This window comes from Sarcophilus harrisii, chromosome 5, assembly GCF_902635505.1.
Source record: "Sarcophilus harrisii chromosome 5, mSarHar1.11, whole genome shotgun sequence".
NCBI classification, from domain to species: Eukaryota; Metazoa; Chordata; class Mammalia; order Dasyuromorphia; family Dasyuridae; genus Sarcophilus; species Sarcophilus harrisii.
This window is the reverse complement of record NC_045430.1, coordinates 59307173-59327611: the sequence shown is the minus strand read 5'-3', so window position 1 is coordinate 59327611 and position 20439 is coordinate 59307173. Positions and strand designations below refer to the sequence as shown.

General features: G+C 34.9%; 1 protein-coding gene across 6 annotated transcripts in view; it reads left to right on the top strand.

The window, feature by feature from the left end:
- PRMT8 (protein arginine methyltransferase 8) overlaps positions 1-20439 on the top strand; it is a 164612-nt gene that overhangs the window by 51030 nt on the left and 93143 nt on the right. For 4 of the 6 annotated variants that reach the window (XM_003771306.4, XM_031939222.1, XM_031939220.1 and 1 more), the window contains one exon: positions 2655-2840. In XM_003771306.4, coding sequence (XP_003771354.1) covers positions 2655-2840 — 186 coding nt within the window. Of the gene's footprint in view, positions 1-1901; positions 1920-2639; positions 2841-20439 lie in introns of those variants that run through there. The other 2 variants (XM_031939223.1, XM_031939219.1) reach the window with 2 other exon arrangements.

Here is a 20439-nt window from a genome sequence, read left to right as displayed (position 1 = left end):
CCTGTAAATGAACTCAAGTCTAAGACTGACATTGAACTACACCACCTCTGTCGTTAAATTAAAAACTGTATTCCTCTGATCATATTATCCATTTAGATTACATGAACCAATTTACCTGAATTTTATTGTGTGTAATATTTCAATTACTGTGAAACTAGCTTTTTTTTTTTTTTTTTTTTTTTTTTTTTGAAACTAGCTTCTTTTAAGGAATCTTGAAGGAGGTCTAAAAGAGGGGAAAAACTATACATATGTCTTATATTAAAATGAATATTTTTTCTCTCTGATGATTATCATAGTATGGAAAACCCCTCCACCAAAGCAGATGGACACCTCTTTAGTAACTTACAGTTTAAGGAGGTTGCATGGGTCCCTGAGAGGTTATATGATTCAGTGATAGTCACACTTCTGCATTTTTAATCCAATGTTATTTCAGTTGCTTGCCAAGTCAAATAATATCATCTCCACTTTGCAGATGAGAAACTGAACCACACAGTTATGTGACTTTCTGGAGTCATAAAGCTAAGAATTATCAGGGTGAGAATTTGAATCTATGTTTTCAGACTCTAAAACTAGTGTTTTTATACTATACTACTCAAATGCTCACTTTGCAAAGAAGGAAGTCAAATTTAGAAATGTGGGGCTGTGAGAATCTTTTAAGAATAGTGGCCTAGACCCTCTTTCTTAGGTTCTGACTTTTACCTTCTGTACTTTTACTTTCTTGATTCTTCATTTTCTGAACCCTATTCTTGGAAGACATGTCCAAAGTAGCATAGTGGCAGCCACTGGACAAAGTATCCAGGAGCACTATGAACCAAACTGTGCTGATGGCTGCTAGATTTATTTGTTTCTCTACTTGATAATAGTGATTTTGATTTCATTTTGTTTTTTGTTTTATTTTTTGCTCATGTAACATGGATGAAGGATCTGAGAATATAACATAAAAGTGGAAAAAGCATTAATTTTGCACCTTCTTTTGTAATTTTGTTTTTTTTTTTGGGGGGGGTAAACAAATTTCTTCATTTTCATCAAATTGGTGATCCATGTGTGATTTTCTAAAAATAATTGTTAAGAATAGAACATAATTACATTTCAAACTAAATATATTATGCCTGTTTTGCATCTTATGTTACATTTTGTTTTTTTTTCTTGTTAAAGTTTTTTATTTTCAAAATATATGCATAGATAATTTTCAATATTCATCCTTGCAACAAATGTGTTCCAAATTTTTTCTCCCTCCCTTTCCCCCCACCCCTCCCCAACAGGGCAAGTAATCCTATATATGTTAAACATGTTTATGCTCTATTTTAATATTTTGTATTACTTAGGTCAAATGTTGCTTTGGTTGAAAAAAGACTCATTTAAAAAGCAGTCCTATTCAAGTGTATAAAACTGTAAATAAAATGTGCATAATGGAATAATGCTCTGATGTTACCTAGAATAATCACTGCATGGAGATTTTATCTCATTTATTTGGCCTTCAAAGGGACAAGTAAAATTTCATTTATCTAGCCCTTTTCTTGCCTCTGAATTTTAACAAAGAATTGGTAAGATAAAAAATAAGAAAGAGTGGAATCTTATTCTCACCACAAAGCCATTCCCCTAAAAAATGCTCATGATTACCATCACTTAGTACATTAGCATAGTCCAATCACTATCAGTCTTACCATATCCTTATAACCAATACTGATTCCACTCTCATGATCACCATCTTTACTATATCACCATCACTCATTCACTGTCATCACCCCTTCATCATCACCATATCTCCATTCCCATCCCCATAACCATTATGATCATTACCATCAGCATCACTATCACCAACATCTTCACTTTCATCAGCATTATTGCCTAAAAACCTTCATTAAGCTTCTGTTTGTACAGCGTGATATTGAATACACAAATATGCTACATGTACAAAGGTAATTACACCAACAGGACTTCTGACCTCTAAGGACTCTCAAGCCAAAACAGATTTTCTTGGTTTATTTTGTCTGCATCTTTCCTTCTTTCCTTTGTTCCTGTCATTTTCTATTTTGTATTAAAGTTGTAGGAATATTGTATGCTTTCTAATAGACTATAAGTTCCTTGAAAGTATACCTGGTCTTATTTTTCATTTCTGTTCCCAATATCTAGCACAGTCCCTGGCAAATAGTGAGCAATAAAAGTTGAATTGTTGAATTGTTGAATTGAGTGAAAACATTACATGAATTAGTAGGTAAATACTGAACTATTTATGTCATCTCTAGTGTAGCTAGAATTACTTTGTAGGGATGAAGATGAATGGTTAGAGTACATTTTGAGAAGGAGAAAGAAGAAAATAGTTATAGGTAATTAGGTAGTAATCTATCAGTCCAATCATGGTTCTTGGGAAAAGCAGAATTACAGTAACTTGAATGAGAATGCAGAGACAATTTAAATGATCAAGGTTTTGGGAGGAGGAGGGGTTTTGCAGGCTTTTAAAAATGCTCCTTCTATTGAGAATAACCCTTATGTGCTTTTGGAAAAAATGACTGGGGATACAGAACAAAGACTAGGAAAAGGATTCAGGGAAAGGGATTGAGAGACAAAGGGGAGGAGAAGAGCTTGAGGATTGGAACTTTTTTCCTTCAACCTCATCTTTTGCTTCTGTTTAACACCAGGCCCTTTGCTTCCAGGTCAGCAGTGCACCCTCCCAACCTCCTCAGCCTGTTGTGGTACCCAAGCCCGCACAGTGTGTCCACCATGTATCTACCCAACCCAGTTGCCCTGGCCGAGGAAAGATGTCTAAACTGCTGAATCCAGAAGAGATGACCTCAAGGGATTACTACTTTGATTCCTATGCTCATTTTGGGATTCATGAGGTAAAATCATCTTTGCTTAGTACAAATGTGAAGAAGTTTCAGTGACTTGGAGTGAGTTAAATCATAGCATGTTAGAATGGTAAGAAAATTTAGAAATCATTTTAGAGATGAAGAGACTGAGGGTTTAGAATAAGGGAAAAGTGGCCTGTGGAAGGTTACAAAGTAAGTGTTGGCTCCTGGTCCAAAGTTCACGTCGATGAGTTTTGCCTTTTTACTTCACTATTCTAAAACTGGAATGGGCTGCTTCATTACTACAGGTAATTCAAAGCCTGGAATAACAACCTGGTGGGAATTTTGTACAAGTGATTCTGATTCAAGAATAGGTTGGGTTCTACAAGTTCCAGTCTCCTGACATTCCATGATTTTAAGAAAAGTGTTTCCTGATTCAGTGTGATAGAGCTGACACTCAATCTTTCATGATTGGATTGTTCTGGAAATGAATTGGATTTCAGGCAATGGACATGAGGTCAGGTTAAGAAGGAATAACGAAAAGGCATAGAAATGGTCAGTCTATGACTGTGTGAATATGTGTGCCTGTGGTATTCAAAGGATGTGGATAATGGATTATGCAATTCAAAGCCAAAGAGAAAGGATTTTTGCATTACTTTGTATTCCACCAACTGTGTCTCTTATCCCTGAACGTACAGATACTCCAGAACTATTTGTTATAGGAGATCACAGCATTTTCCAGATGAAAGCTGTGAGACTAAAAATGCAACTTGCCAAAGATATTGGATATATTCTCTATCTCTCAGGATTATACTTTTTCATCAGAAGAAGAAGAGTCACTCTCCTCTCCTTAAAAAAAGTATTCAGGGAATGAGATTGAACAACAGCAATAATCCAAGGATCTATGATATATTACTCGTGTAGGCTCTCTACTCACACAGATTATGATTTTTATATGACCTTCATGTGCTTCCTTGTCTGAAAAATCTAAGCTGACTATGAATCTCCCTAGACTTCACAAGATGGTTCTTAGTAGGGTTTGTTCTTTGCTGGTGATTCTTTCAAGAACCCGAAATCATTCCTAGATTAATCGAGGTAAGGGTTAATAAATGCTTCAATGGATTTGTTATCTCTTTGATATGATTGTTCCCTTCATTGTTCTAGATCATAACCTCTCCATGTCTTCTTAACCTGTGTGATATTTATCTGTGTTATTTCATAGGATCATAAAATCATAGACTTAGACCTAGAAAGGTACCTTAGAAGTCAGCTGACTTGATCTCTTCATTGAGAGATGAAGGACCAGACAATTTAAACAATTTCCCCCAAACCAGGTTATTCAATGCCAAACTCAGTATTTTTTTCTAGTGTACCAAATACTAAAAAGAAAATTTGCCCAATATTCTGTAGACATTCTTCAGAATGAAGACCCACATTATGAAGACTTTCTTTTGAGTCTTTTTCCATTTAGTGGATGCTAGTGCAACATTTTGGCCAATAAGAAACATATAGGATCCTGGAGTTATAGATTTGTCTTCTAGTAATGTCTCCCAATGAGGTGCTATTACCATGAAGCTGGAAATCTTTGCTGTCCCTGTCTCTGCCACAATGTCAGCATTCTCTCCAGTAGTTCTGAGTTAAGTATAAGCAACAACAAATAAAAGGCCTGAGACTTAGTTGGAAATCAGAGTTATGCAGGTGCTCTATATACCTGTATATAGCAAAAACACAAAGCAGATAGTACATATAATAATAATTATTATTATAATTATAATATTTATATAGTGCCCCAAAACACAAAGCAGATAGTACATATAATAATAATAATTATAATTATAATATTTATATAGTGCCTTAAAATTTTCAAAGTACTATAACATCATATATGATGTTTGTATACAAAATATATAGAGATTGCATTAAGAAGAATTCTGTTGTCCTACTCCTTCTATTGACACATGACTATTTCACCTCATTTCTCTTTTTTTATTGTAGCAAGTTTTTTTTTATTTTTAATACACATTGCTTTATGAATCATGTTGAAAGAGAAAAATCAGAGCAAAAAGGAAAAACCATGGAAGAGATAAAAATAACAGAAAAAAATGAACATAGCATGTGTTGATTTACATCCACTCTCCTTAATTTTTTTTCTGGATGCAGATGGAATTTTCTGTCCAATGTCTTGGGATTGCTTTGGATCACTGCCCTACTGAGAAGAACCAAGCCTTTCATAGTTGATCACCGTACATTCTTGCTGTTATTGTGGACAATGTATTCCCTTGTTCTCCTAATTTGTTTATGATATCTCCTTTATGTCTAAATCATGTATCCATTTTGACCTAATTTTGATATGGGGTGTGAGATGTAGGTCTACGCTGAGTTTTTGACATATTACTTTTTAGTTTTCCCAGGAATTTTTGTCAAATAGTAAGTTCTTATTCCTGAAGTTAGAGTTTGGGGGTTTGGTTTGGGCCTTGATTATTGTGTTGTGTGTTCCACTGATGCACCACTCTTTTTCTTAGCCAATACCAAATGGTTTTGATTACTGCTTCTTTATAGTATAATTTTAAGTTTGGTACTGCTAAGCCATTATCCTTTGTATTTCTTTTTCATTATTTCCCTTGATATTCTTAACCTTTTGTTCTTCCAGAAAAATTTTGTTATTATTTTTTCTAGTTTTATAAAATAATGTTCTGGCAGTTTGATGGGTATGGCACTAAACAAGTAAATCAATTTAGGCAGAATTGTCATTTTTATTATATTAATTTGGCCTAATTGAACAATTGATATTTTTCCAATTGCATAGATCTGATTTTATTTGTGTGAAAAGCATTTTGTCATTGTGTTCATATAGTTCTTCGGTTTGTCTTGACAAGTAGATACCCAAGTATTTTATTTTGTCTACAGTAATTTTAAATGGAATTTTTCCATCTCTTGCTAATGGGCTTTGTCAGTAATATATAGAAATGCTGATGATTTATGTGAGTTTATTTTATATCCTGCAACTTTGCTAAAGCTGTGAATTGTTTCCAGTAGATTTTTGGATAATTTTTTAGGATTCCCTAAATATATCATCGTATCATCTGCAAAAAATGATAGTTTTATTTCCTCATTTCTACTCTAATTCCTTTTATTTCTTTTTCTTAATGCTAAATCCAACATTTCTAATACAATGTTGAATAATAGTGATGATAATAGGCATCCTTGTTTCATCCCTGATCTTATTGTGAATGCATTCAGCTTCTCTCCATTACAAATAATTCTTGCTGTAAGTTTTAGATAGATAGTGCTTGTAATTTTAAGGAAAGCTCCCTTTGTCCCTATGCTCTCTATTGCTCTTAATAGGAATGGGTGCTGTATTTTCTCAAAAGCTTTTTCTGCATCTATTGAGATTATCATACGATTTTTGTTGGTTTTATTATTGATATGGTTGATTATGTAAAAGTTTTTCTGATATTAGACCAGCCTTGCATTCTTGGTATAAATCCCACTTAGTCATAGTGTATTACCCTGCTGATAAGTTGCTGTAATTTCTTTGCTAACATTTTATTTAAAATTTTTGCATCAGTATGCATTAGGGAGATTGATCTGTGATTTTCTTTCTCTGTTTTGGCCTTCCTGGCTTCGGTATCAGTACCATATTTGTGTCATAGAAGGAATTTGACAGTACTTTTTCTTTACCTATTTTTTCAAATAGTTTACATAGAATTGGAATTAATTGTTCTTTAAATGTTTGGTAGAGTTCACTTGTGAATCCATCTGGCCCTGGAGATTTTTTCTTAGGGAGTTCATTAATGACTTGTTCAATTTCTTTTTCTACAATAGACTATTTAAGAATTTTATTTCCTCTTATGTTAACCTGCATAATTAATATTTTTGTAAATATTCATCCATTTTTATTAGATTGTCAGACTTGCTGCCATAGAATTGGGCAAAATAACTCCTAATTATTGCTTTAATTTCATTGGTGGTAAGTTCACTTCTTTCATTTTTGATGCTGATGATTTGTTTTTTTTTCCTTTCCTTTTTCTGATCAAATTAGCCAAATGTTTATCTATTTTGTTAATTTTTTTTAAAAAATAAAACCAACCTTAGTTTTATTTATTAGTTCTGTAGTTTTCTTAGTTTCTATTTTATTAATCTCTCCTTTGAGTTTCAAAATTTCTAACTTGGTATTTAATTGGGGTTTTAAAATTTGTTCTTTTTCTAGATTTTTTAATTGCATGCCTAATTCATCAATCTACTCTTTCTCTATTTTATTTATGTAGCTATTTAGAGATATAAAATTTCCCCTAAGAACTGCTTTGGCTGCAGTCCATAAGTTTTGGTATGCTTTCTCATTATTGTCATTTTCTTGGTTGAAATTATGGATTTTTTCTGTGATTTGTTGTTTGACCCATTCATTCTTTAGAATTAAATTATTTAATTTCCAATTGTTTTTTAGTCTTATCTTTCCCTGGCCCTTTATTGAATTTTTTTTAATTGCATTGTGGTCTGAAAAGGAAGCATTTACTATTTCTGCCTTTTAAAATTTGATTGTGAAAGTTTTATGCCCTAATACATGGTCAGTTTTTGTGTAGGTGTCATGAACTGCCAAGAAAAAGGTCTATTCCTTTCTTTCCATATTCAATTTTTTCCAGAGATCTATCATATCTAGATTTTTAAGGATCCTATTAAGTTCCTTAGTTTATTTCTTGTTTGTGGTTAGATTTGTTGATTCTGAGAGGGGAAGGTCGAGGTCCCCCAGTAGAATAGTTTTGTTGTTTATTTCTTCCTGAAATTGGCTTAAAATCTTCTCTAGGAATTTACCTGCTCTGCCACTTGGTGCATCACATTCAGTATTGTTATTACTTCATTATTTATGGTACCCTTTATCAAGATGTATTTTCCCTCCTTATCTCTTTTAATAAGATCTATTTTTACTTTTGCTTTATCTGAGATTAGAATTGCTACCCCCGCTTTTTAAACTTTAGCTGAAGCATAATGAATTCCGTTCTACCTTTTACCTTTACTCTGTATATCTGTATGTATCTATCTGTGTCAAATATGTTTCTTGTAAACAACATATTATAGGATTCTGTTTTTTTTTTTAATCCACTCTACTATTTGTTTCCATTTTATGGGAGAGTTCATCCCATTCACATTAACAATTATGATTAGCAGTTCTATATTTCCTTCCATCCTATCTTCTCCCCTATACATACATTTATGCTCTCTTTCTATCCTGTCCTTAGTCATATATATTTTTTTCACCCACCCCACTCACTACCTTATATCCTATTACCCCTCCCCCTTCTTTTAGTAGGGTTTGTTAAACCCACTCCATCAACTACCTTATTTTTTTTTATCAATCCTTTCCCTTTTTTCTTACCCTTTCCCCTGGTATTTCTGCCCTCCCTTCTATCCTTTCACTCCCCTTTTCCCCCTCTTTCACCTCCTACTTCTTTATATAGTTAGATAAATTTCTATACCCAACTGAATGATTAAATTATTCCCTCTTAAAGCCAAAACTGATGAGATCAAGTTTCAGACAATGTTCATTATCTTCTCCTTTCCCTGAATTGTAATAGATTGTTTGCACCTCTTCATGTGAAGTCGTTATCCCATTGTACCTTCCCTTTCCTCTTTTTCCAGTACAGACCTTTTCCCACCCCTTAATGTATTTTTCTTTGATGTCATAACATCAGGTACCATTCACAAACATACTTTCAATTCCTGTGATGCCTCCTTCTGTCTGCCCCAATGGCAGATACAATTTGTAAGAGTTATAGATATTGTTTTCCTATAGTTTAACATATATATATATATATATATATATGTATATACATACACACATACACAAATATATTCCCCTGTCTACCTTTTTATGGTTCTCTTGAGTCCTGTGTTTGTAGATTAAATTTTCTGTTTAGTTCTGTTCTCTCTCTCTCTCTCTCTCTCTCTCTCTTCTCTCTCTCTTTGCTGAGGCAATTGGGGTTAAGTAACTTGCCCAGAGTCACACAGCTAGAAAGTGTTAAGTGTCTGAGGCCAGATTTGAACTCAGGTCCTGATGACTTCAGGACTGGTGCTCTATTATCCATTGTGCCATCTAGCTGCCCTCTAGTTCTGTTTTTTTTCCAATAGAAATGAGTGAAAGTCTCTTACTTCATTGAGACTCCATTTCCTCCTTTGAAAGATGATATGTCTAGCTGGGTAGTTAATTCTTGGTTGTAACTCCACATCCTTTGCCTTCTAGAATATGTATTCCAGGCCCTCAGATCCTTTATTGTAGAAGTTGACAGACCTTGGGTATTCCTAACTATTGTTGGTTCTTGATATTTGAATTGTTTTTGTCTGGTACTTGTAATACTTTTTCTATGAGATTATAATTTTGGAGTTTTGCAATAATGTTCCTTGGGATTTTCCTTGTGGGATCTCTTTCCAGAGGTGATCGATGAGTACTAGAAACCTTCTGTTTCTAGAATATTGGGGTAGTTTTCCTTAATGACTTCTTGTAGAATGCTATCTAGACTCTTTTTTTGGTGATGGCCTTCAGGTAAGTCAATAACTTTTAAATTGTCTCTTCTGGATCTGTTTTCTAGGTTGGCTGTTTTTGCCACATGTGGTATTTCACATTTTCTTCCATTTTTTTCATTCTTTTTAGTTTGCTTGACTGGTTCTTGCTGTCTCACAAAGTCATTAGTTTCCATTTTCCTTGTTGTAGTTTTTAAGGTGTGATTTTCTTCAATTATCTTTTGTATCTCTTTTTTCATTTGGTTTATTCTACTGTTTAAGTAATTGTTTTCTTCAGAAAACTTTTGTCCTTCCTTTTCTAAACTTTTGATTCTCTCATGCATACTTTTCATTTCTTTTCTCATTTTTTTTCTTCTCCCTCTCTTATCTGCCTTTTGAAGTCTTTTATGAGCATTTATAAGAAGCCTCTTTGGGCTTGAGATCAATTTATCTCATTCTTTGTAATTTCTTCTGTGGACATTCTATCCTCATCTGAGTTTATGTTTTAGTCTGCCCTGTCACCAATAGTAGTTTTCTATAGTCAAGATTCTTTTCTGTTTCTTGTTCATTTTCTTTCCTTTTTTTGGTATTTTCTCTTTTTTAAACTTTTATGGTGGCACTCTCCTCCTGGGGCAAAGGTGGCACTGTCCCCAGCTTCTTGTGTAGCTCTGAACCTTGGCTTTGAGCACAGGGGCTCCTTGTGTTTGTAGGAGATAGCTTGGCTGCTCTTTCCAGGAAACAGCTTTATTTCCCAGAGTTTGCCTTCTGAGCTGGTGTTGGGGGCTGCCCCACTGATTTGCTGCTCTATTTAACCAGGACTGAGGGTCTTAGTTGCTGATTTGAAGAGTCTATCTGACCTGGCACCCCAGTGAGACTGATCTTTCTTGAAGTTTTTTCAATCTATCTTGAGCTGGAGAGGGGTTTCCTTCCATCAGACTCTGTTCAGAGGATTGGTTTCAGGTAGTTTTCAAGGGAAACTGGGAGAGTTCAAGTAGCTTCCTAAATGTACTTGGCCATGTTGGCTCCCATGTTGGCTTGATCCCCAGACCAAATAGTTCATTGTTAAATTTTCAATCAATCCCATTTCTCAATCATATACTTTCTCAATTATATATTAAAGGTCTATTCTTTAAGGTAGTTTAATCATTGATAACATGGTACAACCTAACTTCCCAAGAGTATATCTCTACATTGCCCATTAGGTCACTCACTACATTTAATCTTCAGAGATTATGGTGCTTCAAGATTCATAACCATAGAGCATCTCAAGGAGATTGTGTTAAAAATATGGGCTTTTGTGCCAGGGAGCAGCTTGAAATCATTAAAAGTACTGTGTGGTTTCCCAAATATAATTCAACCCACTCTCTTCTTCCTATTCAGTTCAGAGCTTAACTCATTGTCCATCTATAGTGCCTACCTAAAATATATGTGCTGAAGTACTAGCTCAACAGATTGACTAGCCAACTGCATGGAATAAATAGTCTGGATAATGGACATTTTTTATTCATTTAAGCTTTTTTTTTAATATAGTCCTAGGGACAGAGTGAGTCTGCTGTTCTCCAGCAGGTTAGCTACTAAGTAATGGGTATTTTTGACATGAGAGAACAGGACCAAGTGGTGTAAATAGCGGGCTTAACTTTAATCTTAACTTTAAGATTAGCCAGTCCTGGGCAACTAGATGGTACAATGGATAGAGTGCGGGGCCTAAAGTCCAGGAGGATCAATCTGAGTTCAAATCTGGCCTCAGACACTTAATACTTCTTATCTGTGACAAGTCACTTAACCCCAATTGCCTCAGAGAAAAAAAAGATGTCAGTCCCCTGAGATATAGAAAAGGAAGATATTTCAGTTGGACCTTTTGTGATGTAGAAAAAGGAAGTCATTTCATTGGACCTTTTGTGATGTAGAGATTGGGATTGAGTCTTGGTTTCAGTCTTCTCAGTCAAGTAGAAGTATCCTCTTCTGAGAGAAAATTAAGTAATAATGAAGTTGAATTATTAAGGAAAGTCACCTTGAAAAGGAATAAATGGCATATAAATAAAAAGACTGTCTTATACCTTAGGGAGGACTGCCCCGTCAAAAATAGGTGTAGGGAATATAGTCATCACTGTTTCATGAATCTCTCCAGCAGTTAGGAATTAGAAATAGAGAGACTGGATGGTTATGGTCACTAAGGATTGAGAATTGACAGGAAGAGCAGGAGGAGGACAGAAGAACTTAGAGTAAAATAAAATAACTTGGCTGAGATAGCTAAGGATAGGATCAAGAGTGCAAAAGGAAGGAAGGTTAGAACAATAATGACTTGGAAGAAGAGAGAGGGATTGAAAAACTGGAAATTTCAGAGAAGACAGGAGCAGCTTGAAGAGCAATGAGGAAATCAATCAATAATCATTTACTAAGCACCTACTATGTGCCAGGGATTGTGCTACAACAAAAAAATGAAACCATCCCCATTTGGAAAATCAAGTGAAGAATAAATACAAATAAATATGAGTTGATTAAATACAGAATAATTAGGGTGAGAGGGCATGAACAACTGAGAGATCAGGAAAAGCTTCATGTAGAAAGTAATGTTTGAACTGTGTCATGAAGGAAGAGAAGGATGAAGTGAGGAGAGAGTGCATTTAGGCATGGGAGACAGCTGGTACAAAGAATTGGAGACAAAAAATGGAATTCCTTATGTTACATTAATAAGAGAGAGAAGGTCATTTTGACTGAATCACAGAGTCTAGAAGGGAGAGTAACATAGTTGGGTTTTGTTAAGTAATATGGTTGGTTTTGGCAATACAATTGGGATTAAGTGATTTGCACAATGTCACACAGCTAGGAAGTATTAAGTTTCTGAGGCTGGATTTGAAGTCCTGTCTCTAGAGCTGGTGTTCTATCCATTGCACTATCTAGATGCCCCCAGAGAGTAACATGTGATAGAGGTGGAAAGGCAAGGTGGAAAGGCAAGTTGGGGTCAGACAGTGAAAGGTTTTATAAGTTAAACAGAATAGCCCATATTATATCCTAGAGGAAATAGAATATAGAGAAGTAATAAGCTCCAATGTGCATGTAAAGAAAATAATATTACAAGTTGGGTGAGGAATAAATTAGACTGGGGAGAGACTTGAGACAGAGGAACCACTTAGGAAGCCATTGCCATAATTTGGGTGAGAGATATCATAAAGACCTGAATGAAGTGGGGTAGCTGTGTTAAGGAGAGAGAAGAGGTTAGATGTGGAGGATGTTGTGGATGTTGAAAGGAATTAGAATTTGGGAGTCATCAACCATGGAAAGATACTAGAAGCTGGGATGTTATATAATGCCTTTAGCATTCTTTTTCCCTAAAGCAGTGGGCTCATGATAAATAATTAGGAGATGGTTTAGAGCCCTTTCTTTTGAAAATGTGGTGGCAGGTCTCTTTGAAATGATTTTTTGGAGTCTCATTTCCCAGCAATCAGTCAATGCCCAGTTTATGTGATGAATAGATTGGAAAACTAGGAGACAGAGCCAGGTCTGCAGCTGGGCTAAAACAAATGTTTTCAATAAAAAGTAGCATTGTTTTGCCTAAAATTTCTTGGGACTCTTTTGGGCAAATCTCCCATAGATGATTCAGTCAAGTTGGAATTGATAGGAAGCTGGGCCACTAAGATCCTGGCAATTGCAATCTGTTTTCTGGGGTTCTCTTTGTATGGGAATATCTAGGACTTACATGGAAAATGGAAAATGGGAATGAAAAATCTTTAAGGCACTGAGGAATGAGCAGATGTTCCTCAATTAAAAAAATACTTCATTTAGCACTTTAGGATTTAGAAAACCCATTATTCCATCATTACCTTGTGAGATAGATAGTGGGAGTTCCGCCATCTCTATTTCTTTCTTCATGTGCTCCAACCCCATTTCACAAATGAGTAAACTAAAACTTAGAAAAGCAAAATTATTTGACCAGGGATATACAACTAGTAAATGGCATCCAGAAATCAGCAATAATACTTTTTTGTTTCCAGAGTCAGGGGGCTTTCAGTTTAGTACTCAAATGACGGAAAACTATTCAAACCAGAATTCAAACCAATTCTTAGTGGAAAGAGTACTAAACTTAATCATGGTATTTGAGTTTATATTCTAGCTCTAACATTGTGACATCCAAGGCCCAAGTGATCTTGGGGAAGTCACTTAACTCCTCTGGCCTTCAGTTTGCTTGCCTGTAAAATTAGGATATTAGGCTACATGACCACTTAAAGTTTCTAAGTCAAGGATGTGCTGGTAAATAACAACTGGCTTTCCAGAATAAAAATGCCCTTGATACATTTTAAAGTTTATTTTGCATTATAAATATTTTAATCTATCACTTTCTTAAATCTAGAGAGTTATCAAACAATAACTCAATCCCCAATTCATAGTTATTTGTTTATTTCTATGGTGTAAATGGCAACCCTGAAATTTAACAATTATCTTAGGCAAATCCATTACTTCTGGCTCTTAACCCACAATTCTATGAAATCTGTCATCCACAATTCTATGAAATCTGTCATCTAAGAGGTTTGACCCATTTGTTTGATTGGAGCTGTTCCAAACTGGTTTTAAAATTTTGCTTCTATCCAATGCCTTATCTTGCTTCCCGAAAAGACATCACCAGTTCCAGAAACCTCAGTCCTCAAGGCTGTGCTGAATAATGTCTCAACTTGCCCATCAGGGTTGAAAGGACATCTAGCTGTGGGTTTTAGCAAATGGTGGAGTAATTAACACAAGAAAATTCTATTCAGGGCTGTCACCAAAGGGTAATAGGATAACCCAGGAACAAGGCATACAAGTGTGTAAAATCCCATGGTTGACATTTAGAGATAGATATTGGCAAGCTGATATATATTCAGAGAAGGCATACTAAGGTGATTATTGGAGACTATGCCATAAATATATAGTTTGCAAAGAATTCAAGATTTTTATATTGGAAAAGAGAAGGAAAGATGTCATTCATTCATTCATTCATTCAATAAACATTAATTCTTCTAGCTCCAAAGTCACTTCTATGAAATCTTTCTTGATACTACCAATAGGAAATTATCTTTTCCTCTTAACCTAAACTACTCCTTTGTCCTGACCTGTGATTATGTTGGTCTGAGAAACTCTAAATAAGAGAACTTTCTTTACCAAAACATCAGAATAGTCTTAGAGTGAGTGTGATGGAGCATGTGTATAATTCCCTGCTGATGGGGAGGTTAAGGCTGGTGGGTCATTTGAGTCTTGGAGTTCTGAGCTGCAATAGAACTAAACACAATGCAATGTCTACACTAATCCAACACCAGTATGGTGAGTCATCTGACTGCCTTAAAAGGGGCAAACTAGGAATAAAGTAGGTAAAAACGCCCATGACAAGCAGTAAAGGGATGGCATCAGTGGGTACCACTGGATTTCCAGCCTCAGAAAGAAAGGGAGAACCACGGGGGCAGCTAGATGGTGCAGTGGATAGAGCACCAGCCCTGAATTCAGGAAGATCTGGATTCAAATCTGGTCTTAGACACACTTAACACTTTCTAGCTGTGATCCAATTGCCTCAAAACAAAAAAACCCAAAAAACCCCAAAAAATAATATATAAAAAGAAAGAGAGGACCAAAAAACAAAACAAACAAACTATATCCTTCAGTTTTAGAAAGTTGCTTGGGGAGGGGGGACTGAGAACTTAAGATTTCTGTGTGCCCAGGGCCATAGAGTCAGAATTTGTTAGAAGAAGATTGAAGCCATGACTCCCTTATTCTGATATCAGCTCATATTTCATGGTGTTTCCCTGTGAATTCCTCCTTACAGAGCAGTTATTATTGATACCACATACTGGGCATATATTTACAAATTTATCTGTTTATATGTTATATTGCTGCAATGGAGTGTAAACTCCTAGATAGTGTAATATTTAAACAATCAAAAAGTCTTTATTAAGCATCTACTACATATCATGTGCATTCTATGCACTTGGGGATGGTGATACAACAAAAGTAAAAAGAAAAAAATCCCTACTCTAATGATTAATAACTATTAACAAAGTATGCTTACTGAATTTAATGTTTAAATCATAGAGCAGTGAGACTATTGAAAACAAAGGGGTCTTATTCTCAGTAGAAAGCTTCCCAGATACAACAACATGTACTTAAAACCTGTTTGCAGGGGATTTAGTTAGAAATTGATTATTCAGTGTTCCATACCTTCAGAAGGGGCAGAATTTGGGAGAGCTTGGGAGAAGAGAGATATTGGGTTTCTGGATTCCAAAATTGGAAGAGAAGACATGGTTTCAGACTGTCTTCAGGAAGAGATCTCTAAAAGGAAACATTTCTGAAGAAGCCAAGTCCGAGAAGTCACACCTTAGTCATATTCCTGTCTTTAGCTTACTACACTAGAGATTTTGGGGAATTTCCTCTTATATGAAATCCTCTTGTATGAAAAAAATACTCTTTTTTTCTCTCTTTTTTTGAGCCAAGATTTTCTGCTTTCAGTAGAGGAATTCATTCATTAAGTGTACTGCTTGGTATATATTCTCATATGTACACTTCTCTGATTTCTGTTTGCTTTTGGTTTGGATGAATGAGTTTATTTGCTGTTTGCTATATGTGTTCATTATGGAACTGGCATTTGGTGGGAAAGGAGTTGAGCCTTGCATATATAGCTCGGGGCACCCTCTTCTCATTAAAAGACAATGATTAGTAGCTCAGCTTGAGTCTAAAAATTATTTTCCAGACTAACAATATTGGAGTGAGTAGGCAATAGATATAATTTTTGCCCATTATCTCCTCTCTTTAAGGAGAGTGAAATGGCCAATCTCTGGTCCCAGTCTTTCTCCTATCCTAGCTAAAATAAAAATTGTTTTTATGAGAAGGTCGAGGAGAGACTAGCCATCAAGCCTTCCTCCCTCCAAGGCACATCTATATAGAGCCATTTAGGGACACATAACCTACATGGGTAAAACACAGCACATGTGCTTTCTTTATTCAGGGTCATAAAATTTTTCTGAACTCAAAGTTACTTTAAAGTCCATGTGGTTCAAGAGCCTCATTTTTTTCAGGTGAGAAAAAAAGAGGCATATAAAAGTGACTTGTTCAAGGTCACACAGTTGGCAAATGAGAGAACCAAGAGTAGATCCCAGGTATTCCAAGTCCCAGGTCAATGTTCTTTCCATTTCACTAGGCTGTCTGACATAGATGGAATGGAAGCTGTAGAGAGGTAAAGGTCTATGAGTAACATTCTAAAAATAAATCTTCTAAGATGGGAAAACCGCATATGTGAGGTGTATATTGAAGCCAATATTTTTCTCCCTGTTGACTGTCAGCTTTTGGTGATGTGTTTATATTAGCATTGACTAAGTTCAGAAAAATGTTTAGCCAAATCTAATTAAGATAGAGCCTCCTACAATGCATTTCCATTAAAATTTTCTTAAAATGCATTTATGTTCTATAGAGTGGTACATCTATTTCTGAGTTGGATATCAGTTAAACTTTTTTTAATGGTATAATGTCTTTATTGGGGAACATAACCAGATCCAGATGGCAAAATTTTTCTCTAAGCAATGTTTGTTGAAACAACTATTTATAATTCATATAGTTTGCCCAAAATTCTCAGTGCAAGCAAAGCACCCAAGGTCTATCTTCTTTCTTCTTACATTTATTGAACTAACAATCTCTGTGGCTCACAACTTCATGATCTGTTAGGGTTGTGATGAACAAAGTTTTCAGCCATGTTTAGCTTATTTTTTAAAATTAAGATGTGATACCTTTAAACCTGGAATCGGCTGAAGTTCACCTCTACCCCATCTTCATTTTTTTAAAGCATGTCCTTAGAAAGCATTACATGCATAAAGTTTAGAAGGTTATATGACAGCAATGTCCTCTTGCTTGGTACTCTTGGGTTGTAAATCTTAAATGCTATTATTATACTTAAACCTTTAAAAAGAATGTGTGCTCTTCTAGTAATCATCTAGAGAAGAAGTAGGGTCCCAGATAATAGGATTTGTCTTGAGAGACTGATGTATGTATGCATAGGATGCTTATTGATCAACTCAAATTAAAAAAAAAATTAGAAAATAGAAATGAGGCCAGATGAGAGAGGATGAATGTAGTATGGCTCTAGAAGAATCATATCAAAGGTGCAAAGCTCAGAATGATCTGGGACTCTTGACGAAATGAAAGACAATTAAAGAGATGGTGTTTTTAAAGGTATTCTGGGAGGGAAAGGAAGATTAAAGAAGAGATGGTACTTTTGTTTGGAGTAGATGGAATTGTGATAACTGACAAAAGAGAAAATGAAGGGCTGCTCACTTCTTATTTTATTTCTTTTTTTTCTGCCTGTGAGATAGCTAAGTAGTACATGTTCTGGCCTTGACTTCAAGCAAATTTATCTTTCTGAGTTCAAATCTGGCCTTAGACACTTACTAGCTATGTGACCCTAAGCACTTGAATCACTTAACCCTCTTTGCCTCAGTTTCCTCATCTGTCAAATGATCAGGAGAGGGAAATGGTAAAATACTCTAGTGTCTTTGCCAAAAAAAAAAAATCAAGTCACAAAGAGTCAGAAATAATTGAAAATAATTGAATACAAATATTTTTCTGCCAAGGAGAATGACCCTTGCTTGAATATAACAGAACAAAAATGATTAATAGGAGATTTATACCCAAGTAGAGAGGCAATAAGAGTGAACTTAAATATCCTTAATGAATTCAAATCACCTGCTCCAGCTGAATTCTCCCCATCTTCCTCTCCAAATAACTTTAAAATAATGCCTCAAATAAAATTTTGGAGCAATAGAATCAACAAAAGATTGGGGTAAGACAATTTTCTGGTTGAACAAAATATAAAGGTCAGCAAGAGAATTCTATGGCACAGGTAACATGCTAGTTCAGAGCCGATAGCAGCAATCTGAAGCAGCACCAGCTTTGGGAACTCACTGCTCAGAGATGGTAAGGAGGCTGGATAGTGAGTCAAAAAGAGATTTACAGGGGACCCTTTGTTGACACTGAATCCAGTTTGTGTTGATTGCAACTCTATTTCCCATATTCATTCGAGAGCAGAGAGTAGCACTAATGGTCAATAACAAGAGAGAAAGGGCACTGGTCATAGTTTCAAGACAAAGAATAGTGCTAGTGTGTATGGCTGAAGCGGAGCAGGAACCCTTCCTAGATAAAACTAGACACAGACCAGGAAAATAGTAGCCCTCATCTCTCCCTGGATCGCACCACCTTGAAAGTATTAAAAACTTATGGATCTCCAGTAGCACAAAATAATAACACAATAACACAAAAACAGTAGCACAAAAAAAAGCCTGAAGCTTGGGACAGTGCTTCCAATCCCTAGGTGAGCAGAGACAAACTTTAACACAATTTAAAAAAGAAATAGGATGGAAAAATGAGCAAACAAAAAAAATCTGATCATAAACTATAGAAGTGGTAGGGAAGGCCAAGAATAAACTCAGAAGAAAACAATAATGTGAAAATATCTACTAACAAAATCTCAAAGACATGCTAATTAGATACAAGTCCTACAAAAATTCCTGGAAGCACTGAAGAAAGAGGCAAAAATGGTAGAGGAAAAATTGGAAAAAGATATGAGAGTGATACAAGAAATTATGAAAATAGAATTAACAGTTTGATAAAAGATGCACAAAAATACTGAAAAACAACCCCTTAAAAACCAGAACTGACCTAAAAAGGCATAAAAAGTCATTGAAAAAAACTTCTTAAAAAGAAGTAGACAACTGGAAAAAGAGGAATAAAAAACTCACTGAAGAAAACAGTTCTATAAAATTAAAATGGACAAGTGGAAATCAATCATGGCTCTGTGAAACATCAAGAAACAATAAAACCAAGTCAAAAGAATGGGAAAAATGAAGAAAATGTAAAATAGTTCATAGGAAAAACAACTAATCTGAAGAAAAGGTTAATAAGATATAGTATAAAGATGATTTATCTACCTAAAAACCATGAACAAAAGAGCCTATATATCTTATTTCAAGAAATTGATCAAGGAAGACTATCCCAATATCTTAGATTCAGAGAGTAAAATAGAAATCAAAAGAATCTTTTGATTACCTCCTAAGAAGATCCCAAAATGAAAATTTCATTCAAATATCATGGAGCCACAGTCAGTACTACATAAAATTTAGTGGCTTTCACAGTAAAGAACTGGAAGGCTTGGAATATGATATTCTGGAAGGCAAGAGAGCTAGGATTATACCCAAGAATAATGTACCCAGAAAAAATGAGAGCTACAAGACTAGAGAAGGGCAGATGTCTCAATTTTCAAAAAAAAGGAAGAAAATAGAATTTATAAATTATAATGCAATGAGTCTGATTTAGCTTCCTGGGAAAAAATCTTGAGCAGATCATTAAAGAACAATTGGAAAGGGAAGGGGTGATTACCAAAGACCAGCATGGCTTCATCAAGAACACATCATTTCAAATTCTTTTTTAACAGGACAAGGAGAAGGTAGTTTATCAAGATTTTAGCCAAGATTTTTTAAAAATATGATTTTTAAATTTTGATCTTTTTTACTTACATTTCCCACACCTATTCTTGTCCCATCTCCCTCCCAGAGAGCAATACCTTGTGCTAATGAAAAAAAAATTCAGTAAAATTAATCAACCATTGTATAGATTCTGATATTATATTTCTTACTCTGTACCCATGGTTCTCTAACTTTGCAATGAAGCAGGGAAAGTAGTTTCTCATTTCTCTTCTCCTGGGTTAAAGTTTGTTTTCTATATTTTTGTAGCATTCAGTTTCAATGTTTTATTTTTGCTGTTTTTTATTATTGAAGTAATTTTTCATGTTTTTCTAGTTCAACATACTCCATTTTGCATTTCTTTATGCATTATATACATAGTCTCTTACAAAATGGTAATACTCTAATAATGTAAATCACAACTTGCTTAACCATTCATCATCATATTACATATACTTACAAATATATAATCTCTGTTTGAAAAATTGTGGATATTTCTGTTTCTTTCTTTGTATAACTTCAATTGATTTTCCAAAATGGACCCATTTTGTGTCAGTGTGTCCATTTTCCCACAACCCTTCTAATATTTATTACGTTCAATTTTTTTGTTCATCTTTTCCAGTTTATTAGACATGAAGTAAGCCTGAAATGTTATTTTGTTTTCTATTTCTGCTATTATTTAGTTGTGACAGGAG